Source organism: Protopterus annectens, chromosome 4.part0 (genome assembly GCF_019279795.1).
Source record: "Protopterus annectens isolate FY-2018-M chromosome 4.part0, PAN1.0, whole genome shotgun sequence".
Taxonomy (NCBI): domain Eukaryota; kingdom Metazoa; phylum Chordata; order Ceratodontiformes; family Protopteridae; genus Protopterus; species Protopterus annectens.
In genome coordinates, this window is record NC_056733.1 from 47,628,688 (window position 1) to 47,647,751 (window position 19,064).

Below are 19,064 nucleotides of genomic sequence, written 5' to 3' on the forward strand. Positions count from 1 at the left end.
ACTGTTTTTACCTCATATCTGGTGTTGGTTGATATGATCAGGATTAAAGTTCCTTGTTTTTAGCGAGAGTTTTTGACTTCTTGAGCTTTAGATTTATTTTGCGTGCAATTATTTTTTTTTTTGCTTTATTATAGAGCCTGTTATAGTGTTCCACATTATAGGTTTATTTTTGAATTTCTGTGCAGCTATGTTGAAGGTTTTAGAAGACGGACTTTGCCCAAAAAAGACACAATGAGGTGGACAATGTTTTATCCAATATATGGAAACCTTGTGGAGAGAGGTGCAGGTCACCCCTTGCAAAGCATTTTGCACTGTCCACCATCTCTTTCCAGGTGAATGTATATATTGCGCCCCCTTAGAATCACACAAGAATCTAAGCAAATTGTTAGTCAATTATTTTTTAATTGCCTTGTGACACCATTTTTGGAAATAGTAGAATACTGCTCAGGGCTATGTTCCTACCTGCCTCAGACATATATTAGGACAGTGCAGTGGTGCAGCAGTTTACGTTGTCAACTCACAGCAAGAGGATCTCCGGTTCAATTCTCAGCTGGGGTGACTTCTGTGCAGAGTATGGATGTCCTACCTGTGTTCATGTGGGTTTCCTCCTGTATTAGAAAGACATGCATCTGCAGCGTTTCTCCATGGGCCTCCGCTGAAAATTGGACCATTCCAAGTTGGACTTTCCCAATAAACAAATGTCAAATAAATAAATAAATATTCTGAGAGCTCCATCATGTCTCTTTACATATATTCCACTGTGGTACATCTCACGTCATTTACACTCAAATGTACAATGACTGTGCCACATGTGTACATGGATTTCGGAGCTTGTGTGATGTGGCACTTGAAAAGTAACTGATTGTGGTCCTCTCTTTGCATAGCCTGTTGCGTGGTGAATCAATGTGTCTCACTATGGAGTTACCCACAATGAGGATATTATGGTCCTGTATAACTCACAGACGTTTCCTTCTTAATGGGTGCTGCCTGTGATCTGTGTATGAGGTTGCTGTGGATACATGTTTCTTGAGTTACATTTAGGTAGCCACTGCAATTTAAGTAGGTTACCTCTAAGAACCTAAGCACATGTGTATGGTCTGAGGTGTCTGACATTATGGTTTAGTGCGGCATTCTGTGGCGCTGACAACATTATCATGTGTAACTGCGTGGGTCTATATTACCTTAACAAGTGAAGATACGAACAGCGATTTTTTTTCCAGGGGAAAATAAATTACTGCTCCGCAAAAAAAAAAAATTCAAACACAAAATGAAGTGGGGGGGGGGTTGCAACCCACACCCCCAATGTGGGGGGGGTGCCACCCACACCCCTCCTACTTAAATATAACAACTCCAAGATTGCACAATAGTGGAGGAAATGGCAAAGTCCCAATGACTGCCCACTTTTCCTGGGAAAAACAAAATTGATGGACCGTGTCTTCGCTCTTTAGGGGTTTCAACCTTTTCGGATCGATGAAAGAGCGTTCGCTCTTTTCATTGTTCGAAGGTAATACAAACCCCAATTGCTTTAAGTCTCTCACATATTGCGGCTGACTGTTTAACTAGCAGGAGATTGTCAGTGAACATTAAACAATTACTGCATTGTCTCAGGATGCCCATTTCAACCTGACTATACAGACAGAAAGTGTATAACCACGGTTCCAATCGCTTACTATTGTGGGCTAGGAGGAGAGTTGCTCAACTGAACTCTTGTCTGGCTAAGACAGATAATACAAACCTACATTTAAATAGGAATGAGATTCTTTGTGCAACTACTAAGAATTAAGCATGCCCAGAATTTCTGGAGCAGGTTATATAGAGAAAATTATGATTCTAAGTGCCTGCATCTATATAGGGCACAGTTAAAAAATGGCTGCATGAAGAGCAATGCCTTGCAAAAAAACAGGTAACTTGTAATAGCAACGCAATACAAGAAAAACATTCAAAAGAGCCCAGTGACCGAAAGCAAAACAGCAAAATTCTTCATGCAATTAGAGGTGCAGAAATGACTTACTTCTTTCTCTACTCTCACTAAAGTTTAAACTAAAGCAGTTCTGAAACAGATCACAACAAATGCCAACATAAATGCAGAACTATTTCAGTAACTCATCAAGAAATGCATAAGTATATAAGTATAGTGTAGGTGTTTCTAGGTTGGCAGTTAGTGAGCCCGGTCTAAAACTCAATCAGAAATGTACTAGAAGCCTACTAGCTGTCTGAGAAAGTTGTTCAAAGAACAAAATCATGCACAAACAAAATGCTTTACAGATAGTTATGACAGGATATTAGAATAAAATAAGTGCAAGTTAATTATAACTTTCCTGCTGCAGAGATACTCAGTAGAGTGATTTCTACTTGTTTAAAAATGTATCCCTAGGAATGGTCTTAAACCAGGCAAGCCATAACCTGATTTTTTGTAGTTTGGCATCAAATGTCTGCATCACATCTGGCTACCAAATGTTGCTTTTGCAACTTAGCAACACTGACACAGACCTATGGTTATCAGTACACATGAGCTCTTCAACTTTCTGAGGGCAGAAAGTACACTATCACACTGAATTATAATTATCACAATGAATTATAATTATCCCACTATGAAGCTACTATACCTGTTTAATCCTTCCTTCCAGGTCAGACATCAGCAATGTTTCCCAGTGTTCATTTCTGAAGTTCAAGCCAGCAAATGTATCCCACATCTTCAGTAGAGTTCATGGAAAATAGGGAGAAAGAGAAAACAAACATTAAGCATAATGAACACAACAAATAAAAATATTTCTACAGTATTTCAAACTACTTATACCCTAATTCTTGGTTCATCACTCACTGTTTTCTAGTATTTTTTATTTTATTTCTGTATTTGTACCACTATCAGTTTGGTTTGTTTGTGTTTTTGAACACAAAGTAAAAAAAAAAAAAATTTCAAGAAAACAATATGCAGTTTACAGCTGCCACTGCCTACGCTTTCATAGTATCTTGAATAGAAAAAAAAATTCTGGATCATTAAGCTGGGGGGCTTTTCCAACCTGGATTAAATGACCATTTATAGTGCTATATTTTTTATTTTTTACTTTTTATTTTTTATTTGAATAAATACATTTTTCTTGCTTATATTCTTTCTGCATGTATTTCTTGTAATGATTTGTATTTTTACTTTTTGTATTGAATTACAGTCATTATTTGTGCTTAATTGAAGGAGGTGTTAATTAACTGTGTTGTGGGGAGGGCTGTACTTCCCCCATTGGTGGATGGGTCTATTTATGAAGGAATGAGTGTTTACTGTTCCAAGGTATTCCACGGATGAAGGCTATTTTGCCGAAACTGGTATGAACAATAAAATTATTCTAGCCATTCTTATAGTGTGATTTGACTCTATTTGTTGCGTTTGTACCTTTTTGGTTTCACCCACATGCTGGTCATTTGTTACTGTATCCTCATTTGGTTTGGCCCTGCATTGTCATACGTGCTGAGCATCTTCAGTTTGCAGTTTGCTTCTGCTCTGCTGTTGGCTGGGTGCTGGCACTATCTTTTGGTAAACTCTGGATTCATTGCATCAGTGTGCTTCAGTCCTCTTGGTTGGATTCAGGTCAGTCAGACCTGTTGGATGTACAATTCTTTTTTAAATCACCTCTTTCAAATTTAGCACCAGCATTTTCTATCTTGGAAGTTTAGTTGGGTCATACAGGAATTCTCCATTGTGGTTATCAGGATTACAAGATGGCGGTGTGAGCCGTTACTTATGCGACGTTTTTAGCATTTCAAGGCTCGTTTTTCCTTTTTGGGACTTCTTATCTGTGAGAAACCTTACTAATACAAGCGGACATTATTAATGCCATGTTCAGGTACTGTTGGTTTACTTTTTGTTAGGGCAGCGACGAAGTCACATTTTGGAATTAACGACCACGCTGAATCGGACCTGGGACCTCCATTACAACTATAACTGTTACAGTTTGTTTTTTTTTACGGACATTATATTGTATGTATACTAAATGGGGGTTCGTGGTGATTGGAATTATTAGCTGGAGTAGATTGAATTCTGGACCTCCCTACTTTTTCCCTGTTCATTATTCATCTTATTTTTTTGGGACATTATATCAGTACGGACTATACATACACAAAAGTACTTTTGCTTAGGTGGTGTGTAGATATTATACAGAAACAGGTTAGTGGGACAGTTTGGAAACTACGTTTGGAAGCTTGAGGATCTGTTTTATTTGTGCTTGGTGAATTATTACGTTCTGGTATCGGGGACTTCAGTTCTGTGGCATTTTGAAATTACATAATTTATGCTTTGTCCGATTTCATTTGGGGTTGGATATGCTTAAAATTATATCTTGATTATGATATTTGGACTTTAAAGTGCCTACTGGTTTACAGGTGATTCTACTATATCTATGCTCAGTCATATCTCTTACTTTACATTAAAAGCTTTTTCTATCTTTGAGGCTATGAGCAACTATTGAATAGTATTTTGAAATCAGGGACTTGTATGGCTTGATTTATGTTTTATGGTTAGACATATGTGTTCTATTATTACCCGGTTTTACCATCGGACCTCTTTGACTATTATGGTGTGAGGCTTTGATTATTATATAACTTGGCAGGGGATTTACAATATATTGGACTGTTTTATCTATGTAACAATACATATGTTTAATGCTTGTTTAATATAATGTAATACACACGCCCACTTGCATTTTGACATTATATTAACAACATTTGGGCAATCACTAACCATAATTCAGAAGATATCTTGGTATGCAGATGTACATATCATTTTAAGTGTGCCATTTCTGGGTAACTGTTTCAGGGGTGTATATAGGATTTGAAATAATACTTATTATAGCTTTGTTCCTAGTTTTTCATATTCCTGCAGACCCTAGTGGCTAATAGGTTGATGGGATTAGTAGCAACATTGGCTCTGACATAGGCTGTTTTACAGTAACACTGTGGTCAGATTCCTATTATACCTACCATACACACTTATGTACAAATGTTTTTTGAATAACTAACCAACTGATTACCATAGACAGTTGGGAGGGTTATCCCCTCCTTATAGGCATATATATTTACTAGGGAATGCCACATAGAGCAGATGGTTGAATATAACACAAGCAGGAATGACTATTAACTTTCCTGTTGATATATGATGTGTTCATGCTTAACTGAATATAAACTATAATATTAGCGATAAGGTCTGATGTAGAGCCCTTTGACACATGCACTTATCTGTGTCTTACCAAGTTATTATAATTTCTTTTTGAATTGTTATGGCTTCAAGTGGATACAGTGGATGGATCATTAAACCTGGCCAGATAGTGTCTCCTGGCTACTAATGCCAATATAGGATTGGGATATTATATATCTCTATACCAAATGACTAGATGGAATGGGCATTTGTGGCTCCGACAACATCTTTTTGAGACTATTGGTTAGCTTTTTCATCATTGAACCTAAGGTTGATTTTTGTCATTTTTTTGCTGGAATTTTGGTCTCAGAAAATCTCTTTGGGGTGCTGTGCTACCCAGTCTGGGATGGTTTTCCCTATTGTTTTTTCATATTAGGTTCCCACTTTTTTTTTTTTTTTTTTGGGGGGGGGGGTATATGTCTTTGGGATTTCTACAGGTTTTAAGAATTTGGGGTTCCTTTGGTGGCTTGTTCGGACAAGGTTACTGAGCCTCTGGTGGTATCCTAGTTGGCTGCTTTTCGCTGGAATATTTGGTTGGATTGTGAGCTTATTGTCATGGATCTAGAATCTATTTTGAATGGCCTATGTGCTGATAGAAATGACATAAGAGTGTTTGGTATCTCGAATGAGAATGGCACTGACAAGGATGCTTCTAATATGGATCCAGTTGACGGCTGCAATCTTGCATTCAGTAAGCTAGGTAGGGGGATGAAAACCCTTGGAACAAATATTTGGCATTTGAAGCTTTTCAGAGACCATGAGAACAAGGACATGTTTGAAAAAATTATCAAAGGAGCTTCTAACATTTGAGAAACAGACACGGGACAAAAAAAATAAGAAAATTCAATAGGGATGTAATGGATTATCACAAGGGCAAACCTTTTGAGGTGTCCAAAACTGTGAAATTTTCGTGGACCATTAGACCAGTTGGGGCAAACAGTAAGAAGAGACTTAGATCCATTTTGAAAAGGACAGATACCTATCTTAGTAGCACCTCTGCTGAGGAATCCTCAGCTACTGATTTAGATAGTGCCAGCACCTGGGAATCACCCACCCCAAAAAAACAACGTAATGTGGATCACCCTTTAGATGTAGTGGGAGAAGGGGTGGCAGGAAACACAGGAATAGTTACGATGGACGGACTACTAAAGACTCTAATGACACACTAGCCAACATCTGTCATAATGTTTTGAATATATCCAGTGTAATTTTATCAGAAGCAGCTTAATAAAGGTTTGAATTTTCTGCCTGGCTTTTTTGTGGATGAATTTGTATGGTATCTGACCTATACGATTTTTGCCGCAGACTTAATCTCAAACTGTTTTTTTCCGGCGATAATACTCAAGGATCTACTGAGTTCAGATTCCATAAGTCCAATTTTCAGACACCTATGAATAAACATGTGTTCATCTTTTTATAGGCTGTGCTCAAAGATTTACATTTCAACACTGGTGAGTCTTTGGTACTGGGTCATAATCTAACTATTGGGCAAAAGAAAGCGTTACAGGAACTTAACGACAATCATAGGGTGGTTATTGTACCTGCAGACAAGGGAGGGACAGTAGTCATATTGGACACGGATTATTATCTTGACGAGGGTAAGGGACAGTTGTCCAACCCACATCACTATATGGCTATGTCCTTGGATCCCACATTGAATTTTAAGGAGGACACTGATTCTTTTCTGAGTCAAGCTGTTGATGAGGGTATCATTACAGAGGCAGTTCAATCCCATTTAGCTGTCAGGGAACCCCAGAAGCAAATCATGTACCTCTTGCCGAAAATTCATAAGACTTTAACTAAACCACCAGGTCGGCCCATTGTTTCGGGGACTGGCTCATTAACTGAACCTCTCTTGGCTTTTTTGACCCAATATCTTAAACTCCTTTTGAATCTCATCCGGGCACGTATACAAAACACCACACAGTTTTTGAAAATTCTGTCGGAAACACAGCTTGAACCTGGGTGGCTCCTTTGTACATTAGATGTCAAGGCCCTGTACACAAACATCCCCCATTGGGCTGGTCTTCAGGCTTTACAATTTTGGCTGGAGTGTGCCAATTTATATCCGGCAGGATTCAATACTTTACTCCTGTGTATGGCAGAGTATGTGCTGAAAAAAATGTTTTTTTATTTTCAGGGGGAATGTTACTGGCAGATTCAGGGTACCGCAATGGGTGCCTCATTTGCACCGATCTATGCAGATTTGTTCATGACCTTTGTGGAAGAGCAACTAATACAGGATTCCTCTCATAACTTATATATTGATGAAAGTGACATCTGGTGGAGATATCTGGAAGATTGCTGGATGGTATGGCGAGCAGATATGGGTTTTCTTCTCAAGTTTGTCCAATACCTTAATGACAAGTGGGGTATCGAGTTCACCTTGAGCTTGGACATTAACTAAATTAATTTTTTGGATGTTACCGTTCGGAGAAACCTGGACAATACACTGAGTACCAAAGTTATTCGTAAATACCCTCAATATAATAACCTGCTTCATGCTACCAGTTTACATCCTAGCCATACCATCCGCAACATCCCAAAATCCCAGTTTCTCCGCATGAAGAGAATTAGTTCCACTCAAGAGGATTATGACTCCTCAGCAGGACCTCTGTGATAGATTTCGGAATAGGGGATACAGGGACTTTGACATAATTTCTGCCAGTAACCAAGACAGGATGTCCCTAATTGGAGTACAAGACTAAAACTAGGGCGGATACCAGTGAGACTATCAGGTTCATTACCACATATGGGCGAAATACCAATATTATCAAAGATACTATTCACAAACATTGGAATATTCTTTAGGCGAATGACAACTTACCAACAATCTTGGGGACTAGATGTCAATTTTCATTTAGGAAAGGCAAAACGTTGGGTTCCCACTTTTCCCACTTTAAACATACTGGTAGTGGGGGTGCTATATACCAACAACTCACCCTGTCTGGGGATACCCTTTTTGGCACATTCCCCTGTGGACATTGTTCTTCATGCCATTATGTTAACAAATTGAAACAATTTACAAGTAAAAATGCCAGTAAAGTGTATGACATCAAATTCTTTGGGAATTGTGGAACTGACTGGATTATTTATTTAGCTACCTGCAAACGTTCAGCCTTTTAATGTGGGTCAGACATCTCGTCCACTAAGAATACATATGTCCGAACATTGTAGCAACATATTTAATAAACGGGAAACAAATGCTTTATATAGGTACGGCGTGATACATACGAATGCAGAATTTCATTTTATGATCATTGACAGAATTGCTGGCAACAGGAATAACATGCAGGGATGGCATAGTATCTTGAATAGAAAGGAAAAATTCTGGATTATTAAGTTGGGGGGGGGGGCTTTTCCAACCTGGATTAAATGACCATTCATAGTTCTATATTTTTTATTTTTTACTTTTTATTTGTATAAATAATTTTTTTTCTTGCTTATATTCTTTCTGCATGTATTTCTTGTAATGCTTTCTATTTTTACTTTTGTATTGAATTACAGTCATTATTTGTGCTTAATTGAAGGAGCTGTTGTTAATTAATTGTGTTGTGGGGAGGGCTGTACTTCCCATTGGTGGATGGGTCTATTTATGTAGGAATGAGTGTTTACTGTTCCAAGGTATTCCACTGATGAAGGCTATTTTGCTGACACCGGTATGGACAATAAAATTATTTTAGCCATTCTTATGGTGTGATTTGTTCCTTTTTGGTTTCACCCACATGCTGGCCATTTGTTACTGCATCCTCATTAGACAGTGATGGCAAGGCTGAGGGAGTGTTTACAAACTGGGTGAAAACACCAAAAAGTTATGGAAATTTTTGGGAAACCATGGTTAATGTGCCCAATAACTGACACATGACAGGCAGGCATCAAGAGTACTTTTGAACTGGCAGATTGGGGTGGTGGTCTCCATTTCCAAAAATGGGGATAGAAGGGTGTGTTCCAAATACAAAACGATTATACCCCCAGCTTTCACAGGAAAGCGTAAGCCAGAGCACTGGAAAGCAGATTCTGTCAGACAATCATAAGCTCCATGGCCCATGTGATAAATAAGTAGCACTACAGAACATATACCTAGATAGGTAGGGGTTCTAATCTCAGCACTGGCAATTGTGTGTGTGTGTGTGTGTGTGTGTGTGTGTGTGTGTGTGTGTGTAGGTTAAAGTATTTTTGGGGTAGGAGGTTGGCATAATGGTTAAGGTGTTTACCTTACAGACATAAGGTGCAGGGTTTAATTCTCACATGGGATAATTGGCTAGGCTTAAAATGGTCCACAAGGGCGGTTAGCCTAGTACTAACCTATGAACCTATAAGACAGTCGAGCATCATTTCAAAAGAAGGGAAGCAGATTTCATCCCAGTCATGAGACAGAGGATGAACTTATTTTCCTTCAAGAGATGCTGAAATGGTTGCGACAGAGTGCCATTCTGTGGACCTGGAAAGGGTAATATCATTATGCACCTTTGAACATTTTTGTGAAATGTTGCATCAAAATAGGACATAATGGTCATTTGCTCCCTTTCTTTATGAAGGAAGACTATCATCTGCATTCCTGGTGTTAACTAAAATATATTCACTATGGGTTTATCAAGTCTTCCTGTTCTTTCATGATTTTCATGTATGGAATATCAAGGCACAGCCAAAGTTTGGAGACCATCCTACCTAGGAATGTGAAGGCTGCATTTTTGGTGTCTGCAGATAAGGATGATGATGACAATGTCCTACTTCCATAAAGTGGTGATCTTCAGCATTCAACCAAGTGGTTTGTTGATGAGTGTGGTAGGTACAGATGAAATCAGCACCTCCACAATGGAGGTCATGATTCTTTCCAAGAAAAACAGTAAACTGATCCCTGCATGTGTGTGCATTTGGGGGTTAGCTATAACAACTACCTCAAGTACAGTAGTTTACAAATACAGCAAATACATTCTTACAGTATGAACAACCTACAACAGGATCCTACTTGGAGGTCTGTAACTATGGTTTATCTTCTGTAATTCAAAAGTTTTTCACTAAAATTCCCAATTGTGTCTGTGTCTCTCACACAGAAACCAGATTATAGAAGGAGCAAATTTCCTGCAAAACAAAACAAAACTGAAGGTGTGTTCCTTATAATGTTTACAAGTAACATAAAAATATAGTTGCCCGAAGTGTACAGATCTCTGTCAGAAGTGAGGAACTGTCCAAACAGTTACTTTGGACCTACCAAGGAGAATATCATTAGATCAATCAATATAGTAAGAATGTATATATCTAACAAAGGACCCACCATACTGAGTTTATGATACACTAATGTCAAGCAGTAAAAATCAAGAAGGTGAAAGAAGAAAAAGCTGAAAAGACCATCTCTTGAAATACAGAGGTATCAAAGGAGGAGTCACTGTTCAAGTACTACTGCTTAATGAAGGTGCAAACTGATGACCAAGTAGCTGCCGCACGAATACCCAATGGAAACACTTCAGAAGGTACTGAAAGCATCAAACTTATGGTGGAGTTGTTACTCACAGCAGCATTTCTCAATGGGTGAGGAGCCACCTGATGGCAGGAAACAATGCTGTTGCCAATCCCTTTGGAAAGCATTTGTTTGACAACAGCTAATCCTTCCCACCTAGGTGAACAGCTGTTTAGTCTTCTTAAACACATGCACCTGCTTTAAGTAAAATCCCAGCTGATGCTGTATGTACAGTTTCTCGATCTTCAGTAAAGTCTTCCAAGAAGTTGCACTTCACCGTCTTATGTTCTGTAAAGACAGTTAAACTTTAGTGCAATACCCCTCTAATCATTAAATGAAGAGTCTCAATTTAAACTGATGCTCAAAAAAAGTATTTTTTCCATATAACGATGCAAATGCTCATAACCTCAAAGTTAATTCTTATGAACTAACACAACTAGCAACATCTGTGGATTATATAATCCAAGGTTTATCGATCTTTTTGCATCCGTCCACAAAAGTGGTATCAGTGACTCAACAGGTAGCACACTCGCTTTTGGTACTGGAAGATTAGAAGTGTATGGGTTCTATTCCCACATCATTTACTTGGCTTAGACATTAAACAGAGGTCCCATCTGCCTGTGTTTGTGGTAGATCGGGGGGCTGTAAAAGATCCCACAGTACTTACTGGAAATAAACGGGAAAGGAAGTTTCCTAACGTCCTGGACAAATTTCCCTTAGTCAGTGTAAATACCACCTCAGGTCTCCCTTGAAAAAGAAGCCACTGACTCAGTGGGACTAATCTGGTCAACAACGAATAAATAAATGAATAAAATCACTTTTTAGCCCATACTATAAATGACCTTCCCAATTATAAACCTGAGCCTTTTCTCCTTTACTAATAAGTAACAACAAAAAGCATCTTCTTTCATACACTACTGTCATGGTACATGCAGTTGTGGTTAAGTATAAACAATGTTCATATATTCTTTTAAGTGAAGCATTAAAGTTGGAGAACTTCCTAGGTTCAACTGTAAAGTTGAAACAAGGGAATTGTGAAATAAAATGTATGGTATACATAGCCAAATGTTCAGCATGCCCTAGTTTCTACACAGGGAAAACAAAGAGGTCCTTGAAGACTCAAATATATGAACACAATTACGGTATTAGTTAGGCAAACAACAATGCTTTATTTAAACATTCCATTACCTGCTGTAATTTCATTTCTGATCTAAAGGGGGGGGGGCTTGGGAGACCAAGCTGGAGTATACAGAATTGCTCTGGCAATTTTGTTTCCAGTATTAAAATTAAGGGCGGCTAAGTTATAAATTTTATAATAATCTATATACATTTTGTACATATTTCTTGCACATTTTTTATAGATTGTTTAAATATGACTTTTATAAAGCAGAGTTTATGATATAGTAAATTCAAGGCTTTTTTGTCTCTAAGATTTATCAGTTTTAGAAATTGAATGTTTTTTGAGAAAATGATGTATACTGGTTATTTATGACAATTATGCGAAAGAAATGTAAAAATTGCAAAAAGTTGTGCGATTAGTGAAGTGATTAGTTTTTATAAATAAGTATCTGTAACTTTAAATGAAAAGTCTATTTAAAGGCTAGTGCAAATGATGTTCTTTGTTCTGATGAAGTCAGATTACCTTACAGACAGATAAAACCACTTAACCTTGTTGTATGGTTTTGTGAAGTGTGGATTTATGTTAAATTAAAAAGTTTCAAAAAAGAGAACAAGTTGTTTTAGTAACAAATGGCTTACTTTCCCAGACTGACTGGTTGCACTTTTGCATTGCTGGTTTACGGGCCTATATGTTGTGCAAAACGTTATATTTTTTGCTTCATTTTTAGATATGTTACCAAATACATGCAACTCCATAAGAATTGCAGGAGTCGTCAAATCTGGATACAATGCAGGTGCTGCAAAGAGCACTTTTAGCTAACATCAAAGAAGGAAACAATATTAATTTTATGAGCTGTAATTATACCCTGACTTAGGAATGGGGTCCATTCCCATTCATGCTATTTGAAACCAAAAAAGACTTGGGGAAATTAAACCAGGAGATCCACAGAGAAGAAGGGATCTTCACATTTAGATAGAGATGAGGAAATCTCTTAAGGACTATCTAACAATTGGGTGCACTGTCATAGTCCAGCAATACATGAGGTCATCATGGATAAAAAATGACACATACAGTACGACTCCAGAGAAGTGACATCCAAGTTGTGCATGTGTTTCTTTTGTTTGTTTTTTTTAAACACCTTTACTGAATTATCACTTGTGACATAGGCAAATTTACAGTATTATAAAAGTTGTTGTTTTGTCTTTCGGCTTTTCCCGGTTAGGGGTCACCACAGCGGAACTCCGGTCCGCTAATGATAACATTATACTTCACATATATTGCTACAGTATATATCATATAACCTAAGCAACATTACATACATTATTCAATTCCTGCCTGTTTTTTTTTTTTAAAGAAACATCTTTATTAAACCAACACTTACTACACAGGGAATCATACATTTATATAAATGAAAACAAACCACACTGACACACTCCTAGTTGGAAGCATTTTACATCATTTATAATCTACTCAAGCTTTCTCACTCAAATATTACATAGCTCATTTAAGCCCTGTCACCTTTCAAACCTTATTCCTCCCTTGTGTGTATTGTTTCCACAATTTCCATTTTTCCTATGTAGTTTGCTCCTACCCTTTTCTAAAGATCTCAGTTCCAGTTGTTTTACCTCTGTTACTAGTTTCACTACTTCCAGTATAGTTGTTTTAGATTTTGATTTCCATTTTCTAGTAATTGCTTTTTTTGGCAGCTACCATTATTAGACACAGCAAAGCTTTACTATGTCAAGTTGTACAGATGTTTGCGGAAAGTCAAGACCATAAGCAAACTGACTGAAAGGAGTGTTATGGAATACCAGTTCAACCAAATGGAGGGCCTCTTTCACTTAAAAGATTAAGTTTATCAGGTGGCAGGCCACATGTGATAACTTCGGCATGTGCTTGCTGAAGTTGCTAAGGACTGGGATGGGATAAAATCATTCTGGTCCCTGGAAAAAAGAAAGATTTATGACTAGAACCCTAAGCCTAGATCTTGTCCAAAAGGAAATACAGTCTCTACAACCCCTTTGAGAATTAAGAGTCTGGGCTATCTCAAAATATTCACAGAAGTGGCTTGTTCATTGAACACAGCCCTTTCTGACAAAGGACCTAAAAGCTCTGCAATGTGGCCTACAATGACCAGGCTGAGAACTCACTGATCTGATGTCTTCATATTATCCAAAGAACCAAATGCATGAAGGCTGAAGACAATTTTGGATCCTGAAGATAAATGGAACATAACCATCTGACTTTTGCTTTGTGATCAACCTGTGGGTATGCCCCTAACCAATTAATTTCCCTCAAACTTGCTTCATCCTTAAAACCAGCACAGACTAAAATTTTAGCTTCACAATTAATGAACAATAAGCAGCATAATGCAGCTTTAACACAGCTTTTGTTTATCTGCAAGAGGATAGTATGTGTAGCGTCCAACAATGAATGATATAGTACAATTCAATTCCCATCTCTTTGTCATATGATCATATGCCAATGACCAGTTTCCCCTTTCTCTATTTCGAAATCAAACTTAATCATAGCACTAATGAAGCAAGGATTTGACTGCTAATAAATACTCATTACAGTGAGGCCATTAAAAATGAAATTTCACACTAAAGGCCTGAGTATTTTAAATTTGTGTAGGGATTTAAGCATTTAATCCATTTATAGACACTTAGAAGGCCTTATATGAATTCCACTGCAGTATTTTTGAGTGCTTTTTGTCCCGGGGCTGTTGACCTATCAAGCCTCCCCAGTCAGATTTGGCATGGTCATCGACCATACTACGAATGTAACCAGTACAGTACAATACAGTAAAGGGGAGATGAGCTGTACAGATGCTCATCACTGAGGCATCCATTAGGGTTCTTTGGGCCCCTGCCCACATTCATGCCCTTGGCTCTGACCACCTGAAGTATGCATATTCATCTTTTTAACTAGGTAAATTCAGATTAGGGCCTGGTGGCATATCTTCTGACTTGTTCCTGGGCCAGGAGCTACTCCTAAACACAACCATAGCAGTATGGCTTCATCTGGGATGCAAGCTAAACTATGGAAGAGTTTTCCAGTAAGGCCCTAATCCTGCCTTCGTTTGGTGACATGTGCACCAGCATCACCTTAGCAACTGCCAGTGCCCTACTATCCAGCACATGTGCACTCCTTTGTATGCATAGACAAAGTCTATTTTCACTGGCTTTGCTAGCCATATTCCACACCCATCCCCGAACTGGCAGCACCTTTCCCGGAACCATACCACCACCCCCACAAAATAGACAAGCCTCTCTGGCTCATCCAGTACCTGAGATGCTATTTGAAAGTACAGTTGTGCAAGCTGCACTTACTGTAACAGTAGATGTTTGAGTACTTCACTGCTGCAGTAGCCTATAGATTATATGTGATGTTTCATACCCAAGAAACAACAGGTGCAGGTACTGCAGCAATGAGGAATTTGAACAGCTACTGTTACAGTAAATGCAACTTACACTATTGTACTATGTTCATCATCTGCAATGATGCAGATGCCTTTTTGCTATACAGGTTGACTATAAAGCCTCAGCATCCTGGGAGGAGGAGGAAGGATAAGGATACAGAAGCCCCTGGAAACTGGACCTAGGAAAGCCAGTCCTGGACTTGGAAAATGAATCCAGTATGTAATACTTTGTAGACATATGTACAGAGGGCCATGTATTTGCTTCTTAAATGCTTCTAGAGTCCATCCCTTTCCAATAAGTCATCAAAGAAAACAAGGCTCTATTAGAATGTGCCTTTATCCTGCATTGAAATGTTTGTAGCATGATGGGCATAACAAGAAAAGATAGTAAGGAGCACCAACTTGAACTGCCTGAATTGACACAGGTTGTCCTTTCCAGTCCCGTGCTAGGGATTCCACAGCTGCATAGCTTCCAAAAAGAACTCAGTAATGACAATACAGTACTGGAGTTGCAAAGCATGGCTACATTATATAGAATCTAGTCTCTCTCTCTCTCTCTCTTTCACATTCTGAAAGAAATGAGGGAGATAGATGGGTAGGTTAAAGATACACTCAAAGTAGTAAGATCATATATGGAGGATTTTTTTCCACAGATAACCCCACATGCATGGAAAAGAAAAACTGTGAACCTGCCATGAATGGTTCTAACCTAGATAGTTCTCTTGCAGATGTCAGAGCAAAAAAACAGTTAATCTACTCAAAAACAGCTTTTCTAGCTGCTGCAAACATAGACAGAAATAACTTTCCCAGCAAAAAGTAAAGATGCCAATTAAGTGTCACCTAAGTAACATGTAATTACACATCAACAGAAAATCATCTTTGTAGAACAGTTTGGGCACAGTCTGAAATGAAGAGGAGGATCCACAGGCAGACATGCTGGAATGTATAAAAAAGCCAAATTATATACTATACATACTTGGCTCTGAGGTGAAGACCGAGCTGTTTGTCCAGTACCTGTCTTTTTGTTTCTCTCTTTACGACATGCTGGAATACTGATAAATATCCTTCTCAAAGTAGTAAATAGGCCACAGGACAGTAACTCTCACAAATATTTGAGAACTAGTGGTAATAATCCCAGACAGGGTCCCGGTTATAGGTGAGGCACCACCTAGAAAATCATTCCTACTAGTTAATGTAAGATTTCTTAGTAGCAGGATTTCTTGTCTCCTGTAGTACAGGCTGCATGCCTTCATGAAAAGGTGCCTAAAAACACTACAATTGAATTAGGCAGCCAGTCAGCTGAAGTTATTTGAGACTGGAGGTAATCAATCTCAAACTGTCTTGTTTGAATAGATCCAATCTGTGAGGAAGTTTACTGTAATTGCACCTAGCCAATTCAACAAGAAGGGAGAACCAATGTTGCCTGGGCCAGGAGAGAGTCACCACAATAAACTTTTGAATGGTCCTTTTGAATCCTCAGAATGACCCTGGATATCAGATGAAAGTGGAGAAATACATAATAGAAAAAGTACAGTTTTGTACCTACCATAAATGTAGATGTTCGAGTGCTCATACAGCTGCAGTCATTACAGATGGGTTATCCTGCTGTCAGGCAGGTCCTCGGTCGGCCGAATTCCAAAGTCTAGGTCTGGCATCAGTTGTCGTCGCTTCTTCCCTGACGTCAGTGCGGCAGGGGTATAAAAGAGGCAGCCGACGCCATTTTCTTCAGTTTTTCTTGCCCCAGATGTCAGGTGCGCCCAGAAGGAAGGCAAAACATAATATTATGCAAACATGCAATGTAGATAAATCAAAAACAGTAGTTGCAAGCAAATACACCATAAAAGAATACCCCAAATAGGTTGTATGACAAAGGTGTTTGTCATAAGGCCTGTCCTAAGAGGGGATGGAGGGAGGGTAACCTGGACTGCAGCTGTATGAGCACTCGAACATCTACATTTATGGTAGGTACAAAACTGTACTATGTTCATCGTGCATACAGCTGCAGTCATTACAGATGGGTAGAATCCCAAAGCTAAGTAAGGGTGGTAGGTACTAAGTGGAACTAGGAGGGGCTAGGATGCCCTGCAGGACTGCTGTGGCAAAACCCGCTCTAGATTTTGAGTATAGTGGAAGGTGGTAGTGCTTGGAGAAAGTGTGCACTGAACTCCAAGTAGCTGCTTCCAAAATGTCCTTGGTAGGGACCCCCCTGAGGAAAGCTGCACAGGTAGCTGTAGCCCTGGTGGAGTGGGATCTGATGTATACAGGCACTGATTTTCCATGAAATGAATAACAAAAGCGTATGCAGTGGGCTATCCATTTTGAAATAGTCTGTTTGGAAATAGCCTTTCCTTGAGCACCTGTAGCATAGGACACAAAGAGCTGCTCAGATTTCCTGAATGACTTTGTTCTTTCCAAGTAATAACAAAGTTGTCTGTGAATGTCCAAGGAATGTAGTAGTCTCTCTCTCCTTTGTTCTGTGGATTGGGATAAAAGGTAGGTAAATGAATAGTCTGATTCAAAGCTACACTGGATACTACCTTTGGCATGAAGGTAGGGTTGGTTCGTAAGGAAACTCTGTCCTGATGGAAAATGATGAACGGTTGCACAGCCATGAGGGCCTGTAGCTCTGAAACCCTGCGTGCCGAGGTAATAGCCAGAAGGAAGGCTGTTTTCCACGACAAGTATTGTAGCTCTGTTGAAGAAGCCGGCTCAAAGGGAGGCAGGGTCAGCTTTTCCAATAGGAAGTTGAGGTCCCAAGCTAAGACTGGTGGTTTCCGTGGGGGGTTTTATATTTTTTGCCCCTCTGAGGAACTGCCTTAATAGAGGATGTGAGAATAAAGGAGGATCTGTATTGTATTGTGCAGAAATGGCTGAAGCGTGGATCTTGATGGAGGAGAAGGAAAGGCCACTGTTTAACATCTCAGCTAGGTACTGTAAAATTTGAGGTATATTTATTACCCAAGGATTCTGGCCCTTTTCTTGATTCCAGGAACAAAATCGTTTCCATTTGGCGGAGTAGGTTTTTCTACTAGAGGGTCTTCTGGCCTCCAAGATGACATCCTGCACCTCCTTGGAGAGAAGAGTCTGTTGGGAAATTAAGGTATTCTCCATGCAGCTAGATTTAAGGTTTTGAGCTGGCTGTGAAGGGTTTTGTAGTTGTGCTGGGACAACAGAAGAGGAACTAGAGGTAGGATCCATGGTGGTGAGTGTGACAGGCTCTTTAGGAGAGGATACCAGTGCTGTCGTGGCCAGTCTGGAGCAATGAGAATCATTTGTGGCCTGTCTGCTCTGGCTTTTAATAGAACTTTGGTCAGTAGAGGACAAGGCGGGAAGGCATAGACTGTCAATGTTGCCCAATTGAAGGAGAGTGCGTCCACTTTCCAGGCTTGTGGATGATAGGTCCTCGAACAGAATTTTTTCAACTGGTAATTTCTGTGGGTAGCAAATAGATCTATGTCTGGCTGTCCCCATGCCTGAGTTATCTTTGAGAAGACTTGAGGATGCAACTTCCATTCGTGTGGGTCTGTCATATTTCTGCTTAAGTTGTCTGCCAGTGTGTTTTCCTTCCCTGGCAGGAATTGTGCCTGTAGTTGAATTTGTAATTCCAGTGCTGTGTTCCACAGGGTCATGGCTTGCCTGCACAGGGGGTATGAATGAGTTCCCCCCTGTTTGTTTATGTACCACATGACTGTGGTGTTGTCTGTCCTTATCAATAGTTGGCCTGGATGCAGTAGGTCTTTGAAGGTCATAAGAGCATTTTGCACGGCTAGCATCTCCTTTTGGTTGATGTGTAGGTGCTTCTCTTTTTGGGACCATTTTCCCTGAATGCACTGATCTGCCATGTGTGCTCCCCAGGCGTAGTCTGAGGTGTCCGTTGTGATGA

General features: G+C 39.2%; 1 protein-coding gene across 1 annotated transcript in view; it reads right to left on the minus strand.

Moving 5' to 3' along the window:
- The window catches only part of RNF213 (ring finger protein 213), a gene marked incomplete in the record, with an annotated part of 2,890,576 nt that overhangs the window by 1,979,251 nt on the left and 892,261 nt on the right, over positions 1 to 19,064 (minus strand). Inside the window, 1 exon segment of the mRNA XM_044069632.1 lies at positions 2,607 to 2,693. Coding sequence (XP_043925567.1) covers positions 2,607 to 2,693 — 87 coding nt within the window.